Raw genomic sequence first — 20913 nt, forward strand, 5'->3', positions numbered from 1 at the left:
GAGAGGGGGATGCTTTTCCTACTACTGGGCTGCAGCTACAGTATTTCGGGTATAACACAGAACTGTTTAAAAATTATCAGACCTGTCAGAAATTAGATCTCGTAACACTCCAGACATCCAAAAGTGGCAGAGCTGAGTGATTCCTTGGCCCCAATATAATGTCAGTAAGGAATGTATACTTTGCCTATTTTATTTTTATTGCTTATATTTGTAACCATTCAACCAGTGCAACCATTCAACCAGTGTAACCATTCAACCAGTGATTCGACCAGATATATATATATATATATATATTTATTTATTTGTAGAGCCATCATAATGGTTTACAAAAATATACATTTTTCTTAGCAGTTGTGCAACAGTAAAAACAATTTAAACAATATCAGAAATAAGCATATCAAGTCCAGAGAGCATTATTAGGTTGGATGAGGAGGGTATGCAGGTTCAGGGTGAAGAGAATGTATTAAGAGGTTTACAACCGAGAGTTCAGTTGAGAGTTGGGATGATCAGATGTCTGAAGGTCAATGTAGAATTTGCGGAACATTAGTGTTTTTAGGTCTTTTTTGAATGTTTTTAGGTCGTGTTGGGTTCTCAGGAATTTAGGTAGGGTGTTCCAAAAGTTTAGGTGAGGCAACTGAAAAGGCTCTTTCTCTTGGGGGTGCCAGATGCGCATCTTTCATAGGGGGAATGTTTAGGTAACCTGAGTTATTAGAGCGTAGGTTTCTTGGAGGATTTTGAGGGATTACGTTTAGGGTGTTAAGTAGGGATGTGAATCGTGGCCTGGTTTGGCCTCTGTTGGAAACAGGATGCTGAGCTTGATGGACCCTTGGTCTGACCCAGCATGGCAATTTCTTATGTTCTTATGTTCTTACTATACATAATCAGAAAAAAATGAATTTTTTTATATTTATTAATTTTGTACAAACTTACTCAATGTTTTAATTATACAGAAAATCACAATATAAAAAAGACTAGCTAGTGTGGCATAATAAAGAGCAAGAAATGCCAAAGTATCTATGTTAGAAGTTGTTGATATGTCAATGTCCTTATAAGAATCATATAAGAGTGAAAACCTGTTTCAGGTTAATGAGAAGGTAGTTGCTTAGAGGAAAAATCAGTGAAATTGTTCATTAGGTTGGCTGCTCCAACAGCAGTCTATAGGGTGAAAGAGAGGTTGGATGAACCTTTTCTTTGTAAATGGATATTATAATTTCATGCTTCATAATGATCTGTATGTCAGCAGGTTACAGTGGGTCAATATAAGGCATTTGCAGGGTCAGTGGATTTACTGTAAAGCAAGGATTTTTTGAATACTAGTCAACAAAAGAAAGTAAGACAATCTGTTCTTTACTTCATTCTGAACTTAAAATGATTTCCCAAGGGCATTGGAAACAAAATGTTGCTGTTTTCTAGTATCTTTGACCAAGTTTGAATGCCAAAACTTGAGATCTAGAATATAAAACATTTTAAGAAAATATGTTTGTATTTTTTAAATTAATACACTGTATTGAGTTCAGCAGAGAAAACATCAGCTGGACTGCAATCCAATAGAAGCTGCACAGAACAGATGAATCCTGGGAAACAGCAGTGCGCACACAGGGGTAGATTTTCAAAGGGATACACGCATAATATACACGTTTAATCCCAAAAACCTACCCCTACATTCGCCAAGCCTATTTTGCATAGGCTCGGTGGTGCGCGCATGCCCTGGGACACGCATATGTTCTGGGGCTTTGAAAAAGGGGCGGGAAGGGGGCAGGGTGGCGGTCCGGGGGTGGTCCGGGGGCGGTCCCGAGTCCTCCAGCACAGCGGTTGTGCCGGGGCATGGCGCGCCGGCAGCTGACCGGCGCGCGCAAAATATGCCTTCAAGAGGCAGGCGTAAAAAATAAAATAAGGTGGAGGGGATTTAGGTAGGGCTGGGGGGCGGGTTAGATAAGGGAAGGGAGGGGAAGGTGGGGGGGAGCGAAAGAAAAGTTCCCTCCAAGGCCGCTCTGATTTCGGAGCGGCCTTGGAGGGAATGGGGAAAGCCATCGGGGCTCCCCTAGGGCTCGGCACGTGCAAGGTGCATACGTGTGCACCCCCTTGCGCGCGCCGACCCCGGATTTTATAACATGCGTGCCGCAGTGCGTGTATGTTATAAAATTGGGTGTACATTTGTGCGTGCCGGGTAACGTGCACAAATGTACCCCGCGCTCGTAGGATTAAAAATCTGCCCCACAGTGCTTTGTTAATGTTTCATACCTGATTTGTTATAAGTAAGATAATGCAGTTAAGTTTCCATTCAACAATGGACATTGGTTTTCCTCCTTTCATTGCTATGTTTTTATGTTGATTTTAGTTATATGGCTATCAACCCAATGACTGTTACATGTCATTATTGTTCCAAAAATATTTAAATTAGCACCATGTTAAGGAAGTGGAAAGGCATTTTATCCCATGCCCCACCCAATTTGCATTAAAATTATGAAATCTTATTTTGTAGAACTGATCTTTGCAGCATTGTGTGTGAAGCTAAGGCTGTGGTACATTTTTTGCAAATCAAGTGGGGTCATTTATTAAACATTTTCACCATAGACACAAAATGGGAGGAAACCTTTAATAACGACCCTCCCTATAGGAATGCTAAATTTCATCTTGAGAATACAGTGCACACAAGGATTTAACTTAAATACTAGGGATATGCCATCTAAATGTTTACTGCTTACCTCTCCAATCATGATTGTAATTGTAATCATAAAACAATGATGAAAAATGTATTGTATGCTCCAGCAGGTAGATAATTAATATGAAGTAAATGAAAGCAGTGAATGCAGAGGAGCCATCCACATTATTTCCCTGGGAGACTCAACATGGTAGATTAGGTGGTGAAGTTGCAATCTTTTTCACATTAAACCATAGGGATGTGCAGCCAGAAAGTATTCGTTGGATTCGGGATACATATTTATCGGGGCCCAGATACGTTGCATTCATTCAATGGCGCTCTGATACTTTGATACGTGCATTTATTTTCTAGTTCCCATTAAAGTCAATGGGGGAAGTATTTGTAGCCTCTTTTTGGCTGCAGAACTGGGGTTTCATTATCAATGTTGATGAAACTTCTGGAGAGCAATCATTGGAACAACAAAACAGCTCCAAGGTACTTAGACTGTGGCAAAGTGGCACCAAAGTGTCATGAATAACCTAGGGTACTTTAAAAGGGGCAAAGGGGTACCAGGAGTGGCAAGAAAAGTGCTTTAATAGAGGCACAAAGCAGAAGCGAGAGTGTCAAAAAATCACCACAAGGAGTTGAGTGAGTCATCTGGTGTATGGCAGCAAGGCAAAGAGGCAGAGGGTAGATACAGACTGGCTATACCCAGGGAGAGTTCCCTTTCCTTTGTGCAGGAAAGAGCTCCCTAGAATGGGTTCGCCCCTAGAGTGGGGTGTTTCCGTTGGCATCTAGTGAGCTTTGCTGGTCTTTTAAAATCTGGTAGAGTTAGCAGATATACAAAAGAGAATTTTCAAGGCCGAGGTGGAGGAGGTTACATGTAAACAGCAATTCAACATGGGTTAGAGGGTAGATACAGGCTGGCAACACCCAGGGAGAGTTCTCTTTCCTTTGAGCCGGGAATGGCTCCACTGATGGGTTGGCCCCTAGAGTAGAGCACAAGCTTTCAAAGCGTGGCGATCTGGAGGGGGTCTCACTGTGAGCAAGGTCTCATTGTTTTGTGTTTTCCACAGTCTAAGTAACTTGGAGATCTTTTCTTGTTCTGAACATGGGTCAACAGGTGGTAAGAGATAGGCTGCACCAATGGGGAGCGTTCCCGTTCCTTTGATCAGGAAAGGACTCCCTGGAATGGGTTGGCCCATAGAGTGTATAATGGTACAAATTGTTAGGATTTAAGCATTTGCAAACAGATCATGACTTCATAAGCAAGACGGAGGAAGTTCTCTTCTCTGCCCTGAAACTAAAGAAAACTGTTTATTTTATTTAAGGATCCATGCTGTGAAGGATTACTAGTTTGAATTGCCAGAGACTGAGGTTTCCCTTTGCAATGAGGGTTCAGCCGTTAGGACTGGACATAAGGCCTGGACAAACAGGCACAGCAGTTGAGGACAGACATGAACCCCACCTAGGGACATAAGGCCTGGATGAACAGGCACAGCAGTCGAGGACAGAGGTCAAGCCCACGTAGGGATATAAGGCCTGGGCGGACAGGCACAGCAATTTTTTTTAAATTTATTTATATTCCGCTTTTCACGCTTTTCCAGCACTTCATAGTGGATTACACTCAGGTACTGTAGGTATTTTCCTATCTCCCAAGGGCTTACAATCTAAGTCAAGCCCACATAGGGACATAAGGCCTAGATGGACAGGCAAAGCAGTCGAGGACAGAATCAATCCCAACTAGGGACATAAGGCCTGGATGGACAGGCAAAGCTGTTGAGGACAGAGGTGAATCCCACCTAGGGACATAAGGCCTGGACGAACAGCACAGCAGTTGAGGACAGAGGTCAAACCCTTGTAGGGACATAAGGCCTGGACGAACAAGCAAAGCAATCGAGGTCAAACCCTTGTAGGGACATAAGGCCTGGATGGACAGGCACAGCAATCGAGGACAGAGTCAATCCCACCTAGGGACATAAGACCTGAAAGAACAGGCACAGCAATACAAGACAGAGTCAATCTCACCTAGGGACATAAGGCCTGCACGGACAGGCACAGCAGTCAAGGACAGAGGTCACACCCACGTAGGGACATAAGACCTGGATGAACAGGCACAGCAATGCTTTTTTTTAAATGTATTTATATTCCGCTTTTCACGCTTTTTCAGCACTTTATAGTGGATTACACTCAGGTACTGTAGGTATTTCCCTATCCCCAGAGGGCTTACAATCTAAGTCAAGCCAACGTAGGGACATAAGGCCTAGACTAACAGCCACAGCAGTCGAAGATAGAGGTCAAGCCCACCTAGGGACATAAGGCCTGGACGGACAGGCACAACAATACATGACAGAGTCAATCCCACCTATGGGCATAAGGCCTGGATGAACAGGCACAGCAGTCGAGGACAGAGGTGAATCCCACCTAGTGACATAAGGTCTGGATGGACAGGCACAGCAGTCGAGGATAGAGGTCAAACCCTTTAGGGACATAAGGCCTGGACAGTGGATGGACAGGCACAGCATTTGAAGTCAGACCCTTGTCGGGATGTACAGCCTGGACAGTGAACGGTCAGAGTCAATCCTACCTAGGGTCATAAGGCCTGGACGGACAGGCACAGCAAACAAGGATAGTGTCAATCCCACCTAGGGACATAAGGCATGGACAGACAGGCACGGCAATACAGGACAGAGTCAATCACATCTAGGGACATAATGCCTGGATGGACAGGCACAGCAGTCGAGGACAGAGGTCAAGCCCACGTACGGACATAAGGCCTGGAAGGACAGCCACAGCAATACAGGACAGAGTCAATCCCATCTAGGGACATAAGGCCTGGACGAACAGGCAAAACAATCGAGGTCAAACCCTTGTAGGGACATAAGGTCTGAACGAACAGGCAAAGCAATCGAGGTCAAACCCTTGTAGGGACATAAGGCATAGACGAACAGGCAAAGCAATCAAGGTCAAACCCTTGTAGGGACATAAGTCCTGGAGGAACAGGCAAAGCAATAGAGGTCAAACCCATGTAGGGACATAAGGCCTGGATGGATAGGCATAGCAGTCGAGGACAGAGTCAATCCCACTGAGGGACATAAGCGGACAGGCACAGCAGTCGAGGACAGAGGTGAATCCCACTTAGGGACATAAGGCCTGGACGATCAGGCACAGCAGTCGAGGACAGAGGTGAATCCCAACTAGGGACATAAGGCCTGGATGGACAGGCACAGCAGTCGAGGACAAAGGTGAATCCCACCTAGGGACATAATGCCTGGACGGACAGGCACAGCAATACAGGACAGAGTCAATCCCACCTAGGGACATAAGGCCTGGAAGGACAGGCACAGCAGTCGAGGATAGAGGTCAAACCCTTTAGGGACATAAGGCCTGGACAGTGGATGGACAGGCACAGTGTTTGAGGTCAGGCCCTTGTAGGGACGTACGGCCTGGACAGTGGAGGGTCAGGCCCAGCGTTTCAGGTCAGGACCTTATAGGGATATATGGCCTGGACAGTGGACGGTCAGACACAGCGTTTCAGGTCAGGTACATGTGCTGCAATGCTTATATTATCTGGAGCATAGGAGGCAGTTGGAGCTGCTGCAAGGCTTTCAATTGCTTTTATTCATCTTGCCATTCACAGGGAATATTTGGAAACCCAAGCAAAGGCAGGTTTACTTTCAAAAACACTAGCATTTCCATCAACTCTGGTGCCAGCCTTGATCGGTGAGGGCTCATGATATCCCCTGTCATTGAAAAGACACGTTCACTGGGCACACTGGTTGGTGGACATGACAGATATCACTGAGCCACTTTGGCTAGGTGTGGCCAGATAGTGGACTTGTGTGCCCAATATGCCAGCAGATCTGTCTGCATGTTCTCTGTCGGCTCTGAGAGATACCGTGTCACTGACAGCTGTGCTGGTGTCTCCTTTGCTTGGGTGGGCTGAGAGTCACTCATGCCAGCTGCTTTCTCTCTCACCCATCGCACAACAGATGAATCTTTATGGGCAACAGGCCTTTGGCGTTCTGAAGTGGAGGAGGAGGTACTATCTGTCGCTGATAGAGTGCTGCTCCTGCTTGGTCTAGCAGCACAACTCTCTGAAGTGCCTGCTGTTTCTACCTCTGCTTTACGCCTAATCTGTCCCTGCCTACGGTGCTCCTGTTCACGGACTTTTGCTAACAGCAGGTCATTCACCAATAAGAGACAATCGTACTGTAGGGCGAGTTTCCCTTACACATGGGGATCACAGACTGTGGCGAGCATGTATGTGTTCTGTTCTGTTAAAGGCCATAATCTCGCTTCCACCTGCTGGTGCAAAATGTCCAGACAATGCAGCACCTCAACTGTCATTGCCTCTTCCTGCTTAAAGGCCGCAAAATGTTCATCCAGGAAATTAACTATAGGGATGATGTCAGCCAAGGTGGCACTTCTAGAACTCAGCTCCTCCGTGACATCCTTGATGGGCTGCAGGATTTTTACCAGCTGACTCATGACTAACCAATCATGATGCCGTAGGGGATTCTGCACACCTAGTCCATTGTACCAGAAAGTTCATGAAGGAGTGTCTGCATCTCCAGTAACCTCTCCAGCATCATAAAGGTGGAATTCCACCGGGTGGCAATGTCTTGAATGAGACGCTTGTGAGGCATCTCCAAATCAGTCTGCTTTTGTCGGAGAACCTGCCCCGCCTTCACACTTCTATGGAAGTATGCTGCTATGTTCCTGCACTTCTGTATTAACCTATGCAGGGATTCATTCTCTTTGTCATTGTAATCCAACCCCAGAGCTGACTTCACTACCAGGTCAGAGTGTGTACAGAACTTTGGATGTTCTTAAAGTGCCCGTCGTTTATTGCCTTAACCATGTTTGCGCCATTGTCTGTGACAAAGAGGATTCCTGTCTTGCTGGTGTAGTTGCCAACCCTCCAGCATTTGTCTGATGCATGCTAGAATATTGGCTGCGGTATGGGCCTGGTCCTTCAGGTGGGTATTCAGTAAAGCCCACCTCCATCCTGATACTTGTTCAGTAATAGAGCTACTGCCTGCCCCTGCCTCAGCCAGGTCCCACCAGTGTGCTGTCAGGGAGAGGTAAGAGTGTGCAGCATTCATGGCAGTCCAGATATTGCAGGTGAAATGCACTCTCCCCTCTGCCTTAGCTAGCAGCACTTGCATGCGACTGTGACACTGCTTATACAGGCTGGGGATGACCTTTCTGCTAAATGTGGTTCTGGAGTGGACTTTGTAATTTGGAACTATGACCTTCAGAAAATGCTTGAAACCCACATTCTCCACTAACTGCAAGGGCTGGTCATCAAGGGCAATCATTTCCCCAATGTTCCTGGTTACAACTTTTGAGGCTGCCTGCCTCCTACCCTGGGATAGTGTTACCGCACTCCACCTCATTGCCTCCATGGTGGGTATTCACTTCTGTCATATGTCAGGGGGTTGCTGGCCTGCCACCTGACTGCTAGAAGGGGATGAGGGCATGGGCTGACTCTGCTGCTTTTGAACCACTTTACGCTGCTTGGAAGGGGTCCCCTGACTGGTACTGCCACCATCCCCAGATGGCAGTACTCTTGTTGGGTGTTGCCTCTTCATATGATGTGTCATGCCAAAATTAGATATATGTCCCATTTGCTTGCCTCTGCTAATATCCCTGCCACAGTTATTACACCAAGCAAAACGCGGGTTATCCATCACTTTTAAGTGGCTCCAGATTGCAGATGTCTTTCGTGATCCTCGCTTCTCTAAAGCTTTGGGGGTGGATGCTGGCACTGGAGCTGAAGTAGTGGGTGCACCCTGAGAAGCAATGCTAGGGGCCTCAGGCACCCTCTGTGCCTGTGCTGACTGCTCTTCCTCCTCATCATCATCAGTTTCATATCTTTCCTGCTGCACTGAAGTGGAGGCTAAGACAGGACTAACTGATCCTCCTAAAGCTTCGTCAGCTATTACTTCTTCTGTTTCTGATGAGAATCCCACACAAGATGATTCTTCATCTAAATCAGATGCAGTGACTGTGCTACATTGTCAATGCTAAGTATTAGTCAAGACTTCTGTCCCCTTGCTGCTTTTGGGTGTTGACATTTTGTCTGGCATGACTCAGACTCCCCTTCCCTCACCTCCAAAACCACAGGGTCAGAAGCAGGTGGTGGTTATGGCGATGCATCAAGGTCAGATTTCATTTTTTTCTGGATGGAACTGCCTGCATCTCCAAAGAGTTTAGATTGTGACAGGTCCCTTTTTAACTTTAATGGGGGAGTGGCACTAGTACCTTTTGAAGTGCCTCCTCTGCCAGCCCAATCACCCGACTACATCTAGCTTCCCCTGACATTATGGATTTAATGTCACTGCCTAGTGCCTACTGGGTGCCCACTTTCACAGTGCCTCGCTATGCACTAATGTGTGCGGTGTGCACACACACGCAGCTTGCATGTGAGCACAAAAGAGGCAGACTGGGGATTTCACTGCACAGACTGTCCAATAATAAAGTTCAGTCTGTTAAACTGCCAGCCCACTGAAGCCCAGTGCACAGAGAGACTGAGTTGAATTAAACAAAGTCAGTTTAAAAAAGCTGGAATTGTTGGCACAGCAGGAAAATCGATTAAATATATTTTCCAATGGAAATTCTTGCAAACTAGCTAAAAATGGAATATATCTCTCCCAGCCACAACACCCATGCTTGCAGCCTAGCCCAGAGAGTGAATTAAACAAAATGGCACTGCTAGCAGCTTCTCTTCCTGGCACAGAGAGACCGTCTCAGATCACCTAAATAAACTGCCAAAAAACAAAGAGGGCTATTTTGCACTGCAGCAAAATAAAGAAATATCTTTTCCTCTTAATTAACTAGCCTAGCTAGCAATTGAATAGAGATTTCTGAACTCAGATTAGCTCAGAGTGCAGCCACCTTCTGCAGAGACCACCTCCCCAGACCACCCCTGCAAAGAAAGTGTGTGGCACGCCTTGTGCTTAAGTATATATAGTGCTGGGTCATCAGGAAAATCGTCACCGAGCACTGAATGACAGCGTGATTGGCTGCATTCAGTGCATTTCACAAAATGTTATCGCTGATATGCTGCATTCCGGTATCCGTGCCAACCTGTCTGACCCACTCTGACAGGGCTGTGAGGTCATTGATGACTCACAGGAAAGGGCTGTTTATTGGTTCTGGATACACCCAAATGGCGTCCTCCTATTGCAAATGGTGGTGAAGAAAAGCACGTGCGCGCGCCATGCACCGTGCAATGGATGAAATGGATGATACGTTATATTTGTGGGGAGTCGCGATATGTTTCGCTTCCCCACGAATATAACGAATAGGGACATATACGTTGCAGATTGTCAATATGTCGAAAATGAATGCACACCCTTTTTAAACCATTACAATCAGAAGATGGTATTTTTCATTGAAAACAATAAAAATAAAATCAGTAGGCTTCAGTGACCCTATTATATGCATTACAATAGAATACAGCTTGGATAATATATTTCTGTTTATTGCAAGAAGATTATTAAATCTGTAGCGCTTGCTGGAATATTCAAACATTCCAAATTCTTGACTCAGTTGTTTCCTTTTAAAAATGTCCATATCTAAGTTTTGTTTCCTATTAATCCATTGTATTTCACATGTTTTAGGAAGTTCATTTTATATTTGTGCAAACATAAAAACAAAAGTCATATCTGTATAGGGTAGGCATTGTTCATAATGGTGCAAGTGGGTCAAGATGGTCAACACTGATTAATGTGAGCCATTGAAGCTCTACATACTGGAACACCCCTTAAACCTGCAGCTTTAATCTACACCATGGATGGTGGAGCACAAGCATAAAATGGGTGTCTAAGTGAACATTCTGCTAGGATTGCAGATCTGTTGGTTTCCTTTGTTTTGCAGGTGACATCATCAGACCTCTTTGAGATAGAGGAATTGCAGTTTGAAGAGGTAGTGTGTATCCCTTTCCCACTGGATACCTCTATGAGCACAGTGGAACAATTCTCCCATCTCTATGGCTGAGCATCATTTTGCTCGTTTCATCTTTTTGTGTATCTCTGGAGACAGACAAAACTGTCAGCAAATGGAGGTTGCAAAGTTGTGCTGCTGTGATTTTGAAACCTGATGAAATACTAGAGAAGAACATAGCCTTAGCCAGAGGCCAAGAATTGGATATTTGAAGGTTGGTTAAAATGGATCCTGACCATTTCAAAGTGATAATCCACGAGGGATAAATTTTTGATGTGACACATAAGACTGTGATTATGAAACAATATTGCTCATTTTCTAAAGAGACAGTTATTAAATTTCAAACTTAAAATGTTTTTGGAGAGTAAAGATTTGCTGTAAAAAAAAATCAAAGCTCTGTGGGAGACAAAAGGAATATTTATGTATAAGCATCATTGTAGATCATTTGATGAAATCCTATACTTAGTGTGCAGTTGCAGCCAAGAAAGCAATTGGAATGCTAAGAATTAATAAAGGAATGGAGAATAAAACAGAGATTATCATTATGCCTCTGTATTGCTCCATGGTGAGTCCACACCTTGAGTATTGTGTGCAAGCCTAGTCACCCCATCTCAAAAAAGATATAGCAGAATTAGGAAAAGTACAAAGAAGGATGACCAAAATAATAAAGGGCATGGAACAACATCCCTAAGAAGAAAAACTAAAGAGGCTAGGGCTCTTCACCTTGGAGAAGAGATGACTGAGGAGAGATAATATAGAGATCTATAAAATAATGAGTGGAGTGGAATGGGTAAATGTGAATCAGTTGTTTATTCTTTCTAAAAGTATAAAGTCTAGGGGCCATCAATGAAGTTACTAGGTAATACATTTAAGACAAAGAAAATATTTTTTTAATCAATGCATAATAATAATAATAATAATAATAATAATAATAATAATAATAATAATAATAATAATTCTGGAATTCACTTCCAGAGGATGTGGTAAAAACTGTTATTCTAGCTGGGTTTAAAAAATGTTTGCACAAGTTCCTGGAAGAAAAGTCCTTACACCACTATTAAGATAGACCCATGGAAATTCACTGCCGATCCCTAGTATAATCAGAATTGAATTTATTGAACTTTTGGGATACTGAGAGGTACTTGTCACTTGGATTAGCTATTGTTAGAAATAGGATGCTGGGCTTGATGGAACTTTGATCTGATCCAGTATGGCAAATCATTTATTCTTATAATAATTTTAACTAATTAAAGAAAGAAAACTATCCTTATCTTTATCAACTCTAACTTCTCCATCACCAAGGATCCGGTTTGTACCCCCATCCCCTGGTCAGACCACTATCTGATAACAACCACCTTCACCTCAAATAAACAGACACCTACCACCCAACACCTCTCCTCCATTCACTTCAGGAAATCATGTGCTTCCGACACACTCAACGAACAGCTCACTAACGATCTCAAAAATATAGATCTATCCAATCCCAACACAGCGGTGCTCTCCTGGCACAATATCACAGAAGCTGTAGCAAATAAACACTGCCCATCTATCTCGAAAAGAATTAATCCTTTAAAAAAAGGAAATCAACCTTGGTACTCCAATGAACTCAAACAGATAAAACAAGAACTACGTCACAAGGAAAACAAATGGCGTAAAGCCCCTTCCTCCTCCACGCTTTCTTCTTACAAAGGAACCTTACATCATTACAGGTCTTTAATTTTAAAATCAAAAAAAGTTTTTTACACCTATAAAATCCATGATCTCCAATATGACGCGAAGGCTCTCTTCTCATATGTGTCTCAAATCACAAAGTCACTACCACCACCGATCCCAGATGAACAAGCTCAATCCAAGGCAAACGAGCTAGCCATTTTCTTTCAGCAGAAGATATCAAACACGCTCTCACTCCTCCCACCCAATAACAACACCCTCGCTTCATTTACCAATACCCATATGCTTAAGGGAGCCAAATTAGACAACTTCGAATTAACTTCATCTAAAGAGATTGAATCCATTCTCAAGAAGCAGAAACCATCCAGCCACCCCTCAGACAACCTACCAACCAAGTTACTCCTACTCATACCAAACACAATTTCTGGACCTCTGGCCAACATCATAAACTGCTGCTTAACCCAAGGTTTGTACCCAAACATCCTAAAAAACGCCTCTCTCAAACCCCTCCTTAAGAAACACAACTTAGACCCTAGTGAACTAGCTAATTTTCGCCCTATATCGAATCTTCCATTCTTAGCCAAAATCACAGAAAAGGTGGTTAACACCCAGCTCTCAGAGTATTTAGAAGATTACAATATACTATATCCTTCACAGTATGGTTTCCGCAAATCACGCAGTACAGAAACCCTGCTCATCTCCCTAACTGACCATATTATTATGGGACTTGACAAAGGACACTCTTTTCTGCTAATCCTCTTAGACATATCAGCGGCGTTCGATACTGTCAACCACGCCATTCTCCTGAATCGTCTATTAGACATAGGCATCTCAGGACAAGTCTACAACTGGTTCAAGTCTTTCCTTAGTGATAGAAGCTTCAAGGTCAGAATAAATAATAAAGAATCACCACCAACAAATTCATCACTAGGAGTACCTCAAGGATCCTCCCTGTCCCCCACACTTTTCAATATCTACCTCCTCCCCTTGTGCCAATTGTTAACAAGTCTCAACCTTATTCACTACATTTACGCAGATGATGTGCAGATCCTGATCCCCATAACGGAATCCATTACCAAATCACTCTCGATCTGGAACAACTGTCTACAATCTATCACTAGTCTCCTCAACAGTTTAAATTTGGTCCTCAATGCTAACAAGACTGAACTCCTTCTCATTTCCGCCAACCAAGACAACATCCAATCACAGACCCATCATAACCATGCCCTCACTCATACTCAGGTTAGAGACCTGGGGGTAATACTCGATAACCGTCTTAACCTAAAGAGTATGATTAACACTATCACCAAAGACTGCTTCTTCAGACTACAGGTATTAAAAAGACTCAAACCTCTCTTATATTTCCACGACTTTAGGACAGTTCTTCAATCCTTGATATTTGCCAAAATAGACTACTGCAGCGCTCTCCTCACAGGTCTACCCAGCTCAACCATTAAGCCACTTCAGATGATACAAAATGCTGCTGCCAGAATCCTAACAAGCACCAAGCGGAGTGATCATATTACACCCATCCTCCGAAATCTACACTGGTTACCAATCAACCACAGAGTCCTTCACAAATCTTTATCATTAATACATAAATCCATCTACGATCTCCTTTATCTCGACCTTGAAATTCCATTAAAACTCCATACTTCTAATAGGCCAATGAGAGAAATATCCAAAGGAACACTACAAGCCCCTCCAACCAAAGCCACGCGACTCATTGCATCCAGGGACCGAGCATTTTCAACAGCAGCCCCAGCTATCTGGAACAACCTCCCTGCTGAACTCAGGTTGGAACCTTGCCTGCTAACTTTTAAAAAAAAACTCAAAACGTGGTTGTTCCGCCTAGCCTTCCCAGAACCCTGGGATACACATTAGACTTTATCTACTCACGAACAATTATACGAACAATTATACCTCCCCTCATCTGATTCCTGGACAGCATGGATACCAACTCTAACATGTGGACTAATTCTATTCTGAACTATCTCTAGTCCGGAATTTGTTATTTCTCTTTTCTTTACTTAACTTTATCTCTTTTCTTCGAGCTACCTAAGCTTCCAAGTTCACGGTCCTCGTTTAATGTAACTTTGTCTCTTCCTTTACCTAATTATTTTTATCCCTGTTCGATGTAAACCGTCCTGATATGGTATTTAACCATGAAGGTCGGTATAGAAAAATGTTAAATAAATAAATAAATAAATATCCCAGGAAGTGATCTTTACATTTTGTCAATTTACCTCATACATCTTTGATTTCTCCTCAAGATATACTTAACAATAAGGATATGTAGAAACAAACATTTTTTTGAATCATTTCTTCACTTTGTAGTTCATAATCATTTGTTAGGTTTGTTTCAGATGAATTTTTTCTTATTTGTTTTGTTTATTTTCTTACCATTGAAGTTAATGGAGGAAGCAATACAGGCTATTTTTGGCTCACAAATGGTAATTTTCTAATCATTCGTAATAAAACGTGTGGATAGACAGCATCAAAAGAGTGAAAGGAGGTCCAATATATCAAGACTAAGTCAACGTGGAACCAAAAGTGATATGATTAGCCTAAGAAACCCTAATGGGGCAAAATATTACCAGCAGTGGCAGAAGTTCTTCAAAATTACCATGAGAGAGAGAGAAAGAGAGACTCATTATAAGGCTCTCATAGAGTCAAATAATTCTATCACTATAGGAGGACCAGCTAGTAACTTGAGATAATGTTTTAGTGGTAGTGTAGGGTTTTGTGGCCAGTTTTACAAGCAGAGTCAGATGTAAGTACAGCATAGTAGAGATTTGACATTATTTGGAGTGAGGAAAGTCAGACTAAGATGAGATTACTTCAATGTTCTCTTGCCCTAGCTTGATAGTACCCTGGTAAAGAGTTCATTAAGCTAGGGCATCCATCTCCCCTCTTCCCGAAATGAAGCTGAAAGCTGGTCCCAGTATATATATATATATATATATATATATATACTGGCATTCTATATTAGGGATGTGAATCGTTTTAGGACGATTAAAATTATCGTCCGATAATTTTAATATCGTCTTAAACCGTTATGGAACACAATACAATACAGATTCTAACGATTTATCGTTATAAATCGTTAGAATCGTGAGCCGGCACACTAAAACCCCCTAAAACCCACCCCCGACCCTTTAAATTAAATCCCCCACCCCCCAATAACTTAAATAACCTGCGGGTCCAGCGGCGGTCCGGAACGGCAGCGGTCCGGAACGGGCTCCTGCTCCTGAATCTTGTCGTCTTCAGCCGGCGCCATTTTCCAAAATGGCGCCGAAAAATGGCGGCAGCCATAGACGAAAAAGATTGGACGGCAGGAGGTCCTTCCGGACCCCCGCTGGACTTTTGGCAAGTCTCGTGGGGGTCAGGAGGCCCCCCACAAGCTGGCCAAAAGTTCCTGGAGGTCCAGCGGGGGTCAGGGAGCGATTTCCCGCTGCGAATCGTTTTCGTACGGAAAATGGCGCCGGCAGGAGATCGACTGCAGGAGGTCGTTCAGCGAGGCGCCGGAACCCTCCAGGAACTTTTGGCCAGCTTGTGGGGGGCCTCCTGACCCCCACGAGACTTGCCAAAAGTCCAGCGGGGGTCCGGAAGGACCTCCTGCCGTCCAATCTTTTTCGTCTATGGCCGCCGCCATTTTTCGGCGCCATTTTGGAAAATGGCGCCGGCTGAAGACGACAAGATTCAGGAGCAGGAGCCCGTTCCGGACCGCTGCCGTTCCGGACCGCCGCTGGACCCGCAGGTTATTTAAGTTATTTGGGTGGGGGATTTAATTTAAAGGTTCGGGGGTGGGTTTTAGGGGGTTTTAATGTGCCGGTTTTTCGATTTTTCGATTTTTAACGATTTTTCACGATATTTTACCCCCCCAAACGGCAACAATACGATTCCCTCCCCCTCCCAGCCGAAATCGATCGTTAAGACGATCGAGGACACGATTCACATCCCTATTCTATATGGTTATGTGTTTAATAGGGATGTGAATCATTTATCTGACTATTGAAAATATTGGACGATATTTTCAATCTAGTCAGATATTGGGGGGTCCCCGATAGTGATAGGAAACCCCACGATTAATTTTGTAGGTTATCTTATCATTATGGGGGAGGGGGGGGGCAGGAAGAAAGGGCACTTAAAAGTAACAGAAAAACACAGTCCGACCCTTTAAAATTAGTTCTTTAGTATCCCCCACCCTCCAACCTCCCCCAAAAGTTTTTAAGTACCTGGTGGTCCAGTGGGGGTCCCGGGAGCGTTCTCCCACTCTTGGGCTGTCGGCTTCCAGTAAACAAATTGTGCCGATGGCCCTTTGCCCTTAGCATGTGACAGGGTATCTGTGCCATTGGCCGGCCCATGTCATATGATAGGAGCAATGGATGGCCCGCGCCATCGCCGCCATTTTGTTTACTGGCAGCCGACGGCCCGAGAGCGGGAAAACACTCCTGGGACCCCCATTGGACCACCAGGTACTTAACAATTTTGGTGGGGGGGTTGGAGGGGTCCGGAGTGTGGGGGGATATTAAAGAACTAATTTTAAAGGGTGGGCTGTGTTTTTGGGTTATCGGCTCGGCGCAGCCAATAAAAAAAAAACGATTGGTTCGCAGGAAAAATAATTTCCCGATGGTCCACGAATCCGAAACCGGAACCAATTCCGGTTCCGATTCACATCTCTAGCATTTAAACTATCACAATAAAGAAAAGGACAAGAGTACCTGTTTTTCAAATGTTGGATGCTCCCAAGACATTTGAACTGCCCGTTCACCATGATAGCCATTCTAGTGCATAAAGCTTCACATTCTTCCATGCTGTAAAAATAAAAAAATACTTGCAGTTTTAGTATAGTAATGTAACATATTTAGAAAAGGTATCTTTTAATTATAAACAGAATTACCAGTCACAGATATGGGCGACATTAATATTGCTTTGTGGCAGTCAGACATTTTACAGAGATTTCTAGGAATTATAAGAAACATTTTTGGCAACATTTTCCATGCTCTCATGTCTCTGCAGCTTGTCTCCATGCAATTTGAAAGCCAAAAGTTCAACTACAGAAGAGTGCATTTGCAAATGGTAATTCTTTTCTCTTCATAGAATGCCTGTTACAGGTAAGCATTTCCACTTTTGACAAGTGGAATTACACACATGAAACTCCCTGTTTAACGTTGGCCTTTCATAAACCAGAGGAGAAAAACAAGAAAAAAATAACTTTGCTAACAGGGTGAGTCACTACTTTGGCAGGTTTGAATTCCAGTTTTTCACTCTCATACACACACACACACAAATAAATAAATAAACCTCTTTGACTAGACAACATTCATGAGCAATGAGGATTTGCATTTGTTTGAAATGAAATAGAAAATGTCAAAATGATGTTTCCTATTTTGTTTCATTTAATATTCAAAATGAAATGAAAGAAAAACCAACCAAAATGTCATTGTTTTTCCTCATTTTGTTTTCAAACAGTCCCCCTCATAGAAAAACCCATGCCCCACTGGCCTGCAGCCTGTCTTGAAGCATGCCTCACAATCTGCCCTGTTGTCTATCCCAGTGTCTCTTCTGACCTCTCTCTCCCCCCTCTTCTCAAATGCTGGGACCAGTAACCATCCTTGCTCCCACTTACCTTTCCCATGGGGTTGTCATAGAAACATACCAATGATAGCAGAAAAGGATCCAGTCTGCCCAGAAAGCTTCTCAATGTAGAATCTGCTGTGTCATGCAAGTTACCCCCAAGTTTCAGTCAGTTTTTCTTGATGTGCTTTGCTTATAGACTTGGCCATAGAACCAGTCCTGTGTTTTTTCCTTAATGTCTGAGCATCAGTACCCCAGACTGTAAAAAGTCATGGCTCATGTTGGTTGTCCTTGAATCCAATTTTCTCTTTCCTTTCAACCCCCCCCCTCCTTCAAAGAAGAGAGTAATGATGTAGTTGCATCAAAAGCATCAATGCTTATTGGTTAAGGATAGTAATCCCATGCTTCTAATAAGGGTAATAACCTCTCCACTGTGCTCATTATCCCCATGATCATCAATTCCATAGACCATAAAAGTCAGGGCCGTCAGTGGTTGCTGTCTAAATCCAATTCCACTTTTCCCCTGCCATTGAAGCAGAGAGCAATGTTGGAGTTGCATCAAAAATGTTAAGGAGGTGGACTCTTGAGCCGGAGCGAGAGAGGATGACTACTGCCGAGGAGGTCTTCTCAGTGAGGACTCTTCTCCGGAAGGTGGTGTGGAGTAAGAGGAGGACCCACAGAGCTGGTTCAGAAGATCCGGTCACACGGCCCCCCGAAGAGCGGGTGACCTATGGACGCAGGAGAGCCCCCGAGAAGTGGTTATTCAGGGCATCCACCCAGCCGAATAGGAACGAACCTTCACAGGAGAATGCTGGGAGATGAGGCTGAAGATCCGAAGCACCAGTGAAGAGACGAACCAAGTTCAAGCCAAAGGATCTGGACAAAGGACCAAGACAGGAAGCGTAGCCCAAACTGGAAGTAAAGCTGAGAAGAAAGAAGACACCAAAACCAGCAAGCACTGGCGTAGGTACAGCCTGAGAGCAACAGGGAACTGTTGCGAAGGCAATTCCCTACTGACTGAATGGGGTTTAAAAACCCCTAACAGCTGACAACCTCTTCCGGGCCTGATTGGGATTTCCCGCACTTGTCTCTTTAAGGGCGGGGCCTCCCGCACGCGCACTTCTAGGGAGAGCCCCGCTGCAGGGAGGAGGACGTCGTTGGCGGCCATGCGCCAGGCTGCAGGAGGCCTTCCACAGGTCAGGGCGTGTCGGGCAGGGCCGCAGAGACCGGGGGCAGCGGAGGTGGAGGTAGGAAACCCGCGGGCCGCAACAAAAAGTATCAAGATATATTTGGTTAAGGGTGGTAGCCTCCACACCAGCAAGTTACCCCCATGCATGCTTTCTTCATTTTCTTTGGGACATGGCCATAGAAACAGTCTTGCGCTTTTTCTCTTATGTCCACTTAACAGTATCACATACCATGGAAGTCGGGGCCCTCGGTTGTTGTCTGAATCAAATTCCTCTTATTACCCTGCTGTTTAAACTTGGAACAATGTTGCAGTTGCATTAAAAGCATCAAAGCATTTTGATTAAAACTTGGTTGTTCAGAAAGGCATTTTAAGAAAGTCACTGACATTCATTCTCAAGTAAGATACCATTCAGTTAATTCTTCTATCAGCAAAACGATTACTGAATCCTTTTATCACTGTATTGCTTTTTTTATTAGTTTTATACAGAATTGTTTTGCCCTTTTATTTTTTATCTCTGATTTTAACTCTTGTTATATTTCATTTATATACTATTAAGATTTCATTTATGTGCTATTAACATTTTAATATATTTTTACTTTTTCATTTATTATAACACTTCAATATATAATTTTAAGGAACTGAAAATGTATTAGAAGTTTAATGCTAATATTGTAAACCATTATGATGAAATCCACTGAAATACTGTATATAAAAATTTGTAAATAAATAAATAAACAATGGTAGTAATCTCCATGCCTTCAGCCAAGAGCAGTAACTGCCATACCAGCAAGTTAACCATCTGCATGTTTATCTCATTTCTGTCTTCTAGCCTTTAGAAACCCAAAGTGCTTATCCTATGGCCTTTTGAATTCTTTGACCTTTTTCTTTCTTCACCACCTCCTCCAGAAGGGCATTCCAGGCATTCATCACCCTATTTCCTGACATTGGTTCTGAGTCAACCCCCCTGGATTTTCATTTTGTGACTCCTAGTTCTATGGTTTTATTTTAATGGAAAAGGTTTGAAGTCCACACATCACTGAAACCTTTTAGGTATCTGAAGGTCTGTATCATATCTCCCCTGCATCTCCTCTCTTTCAGGGTATACATATTCAGATGCTTTAACCTATCCTCATAGGTCTTCCATTACAAGCCCCTCACCATTTTTGTCACCTTTTTCTGGACCACTTCCATCCTGTCTCTATCCTACTTGGACCGGTGCTTGGGATCTGTACTTGAACTGGTGCTTTTTAATATATTTATAAATGATCTGGAAAGGGGTACGACGAGTGTGATGAAAGTTCTTGAACAAGTTAATGTAAATCAGTTATTTGCTCTCTCAGATAATAGAAGGACCAGGGGCCACTCCATGAAGTTAGCAAGTAGCTCATGTAAAACAAATCAAAGAAAATTATTTTTCACTCAGCACATAGTTAAGCTCTGGAATTCATTGCCAGAAGATGTGGCTATAGCAGTTAGTATAAATGGGTTTAAAAAAGATTTGGATGAGTTCTTAGAGGAAAAATCCATAAACTGCTATTACGGTAATTAATATGCAATCATAGCTTGTGATTTGTCTAATGTTTGGGATCTTGCCAGGTAATTGTGACTTGGATTGGCCTCTGTTGGAAACAGGATACAGGGCTTGATGGACCCTTATCTGACCCAATATGGCATATCTTATGTTCTTACGTTCTTATGTATGTTCTTATGGATGGGGGTAGGTAAATGCACTAGGTGTGAAGCTGGTGGGGGTGTGGGGGACAGATATAGAAACATAGAAACATAGAAATGACTGCAGAAGAAGACCAAATGGCCCATCCAGTCTGCCCAGCAAGCCCCATACACTTCTTCTCCCATACCTATCTGTTTCTCTTAGCTC

At 43.5% G+C, this 20913-nt stretch overlaps 1 protein-coding gene across 1 annotated transcript in view; it reads right to left on the reverse strand.

Moving 5' to 3' along the window:
- The window catches only part of LOC115096270 (ATP-binding cassette sub-family A member 1-like), a 618744-nt gene that overhangs the window by 29265 nt on the left and 568566 nt on the right, over positions 1–20913 (reverse strand). Inside the window, exon 38 of the mRNA XM_029610773.1 lies at positions 16990–17082. Coding sequence (XP_029466633.1) covers positions 16990–17082 — 93 coding nt within the window. The remainder of the gene's footprint in view (positions 1–16989; positions 17083–20913) is intronic.

The sequence above is a fragment of the Rhinatrema bivittatum genome, chromosome 1 (genome assembly GCF_901001135.1).
Source record: "Rhinatrema bivittatum chromosome 1, aRhiBiv1.1, whole genome shotgun sequence".
NCBI lineage: Eukaryota > Metazoa > Chordata > Amphibia > Gymnophiona > Rhinatrematidae > Rhinatrema > Rhinatrema bivittatum.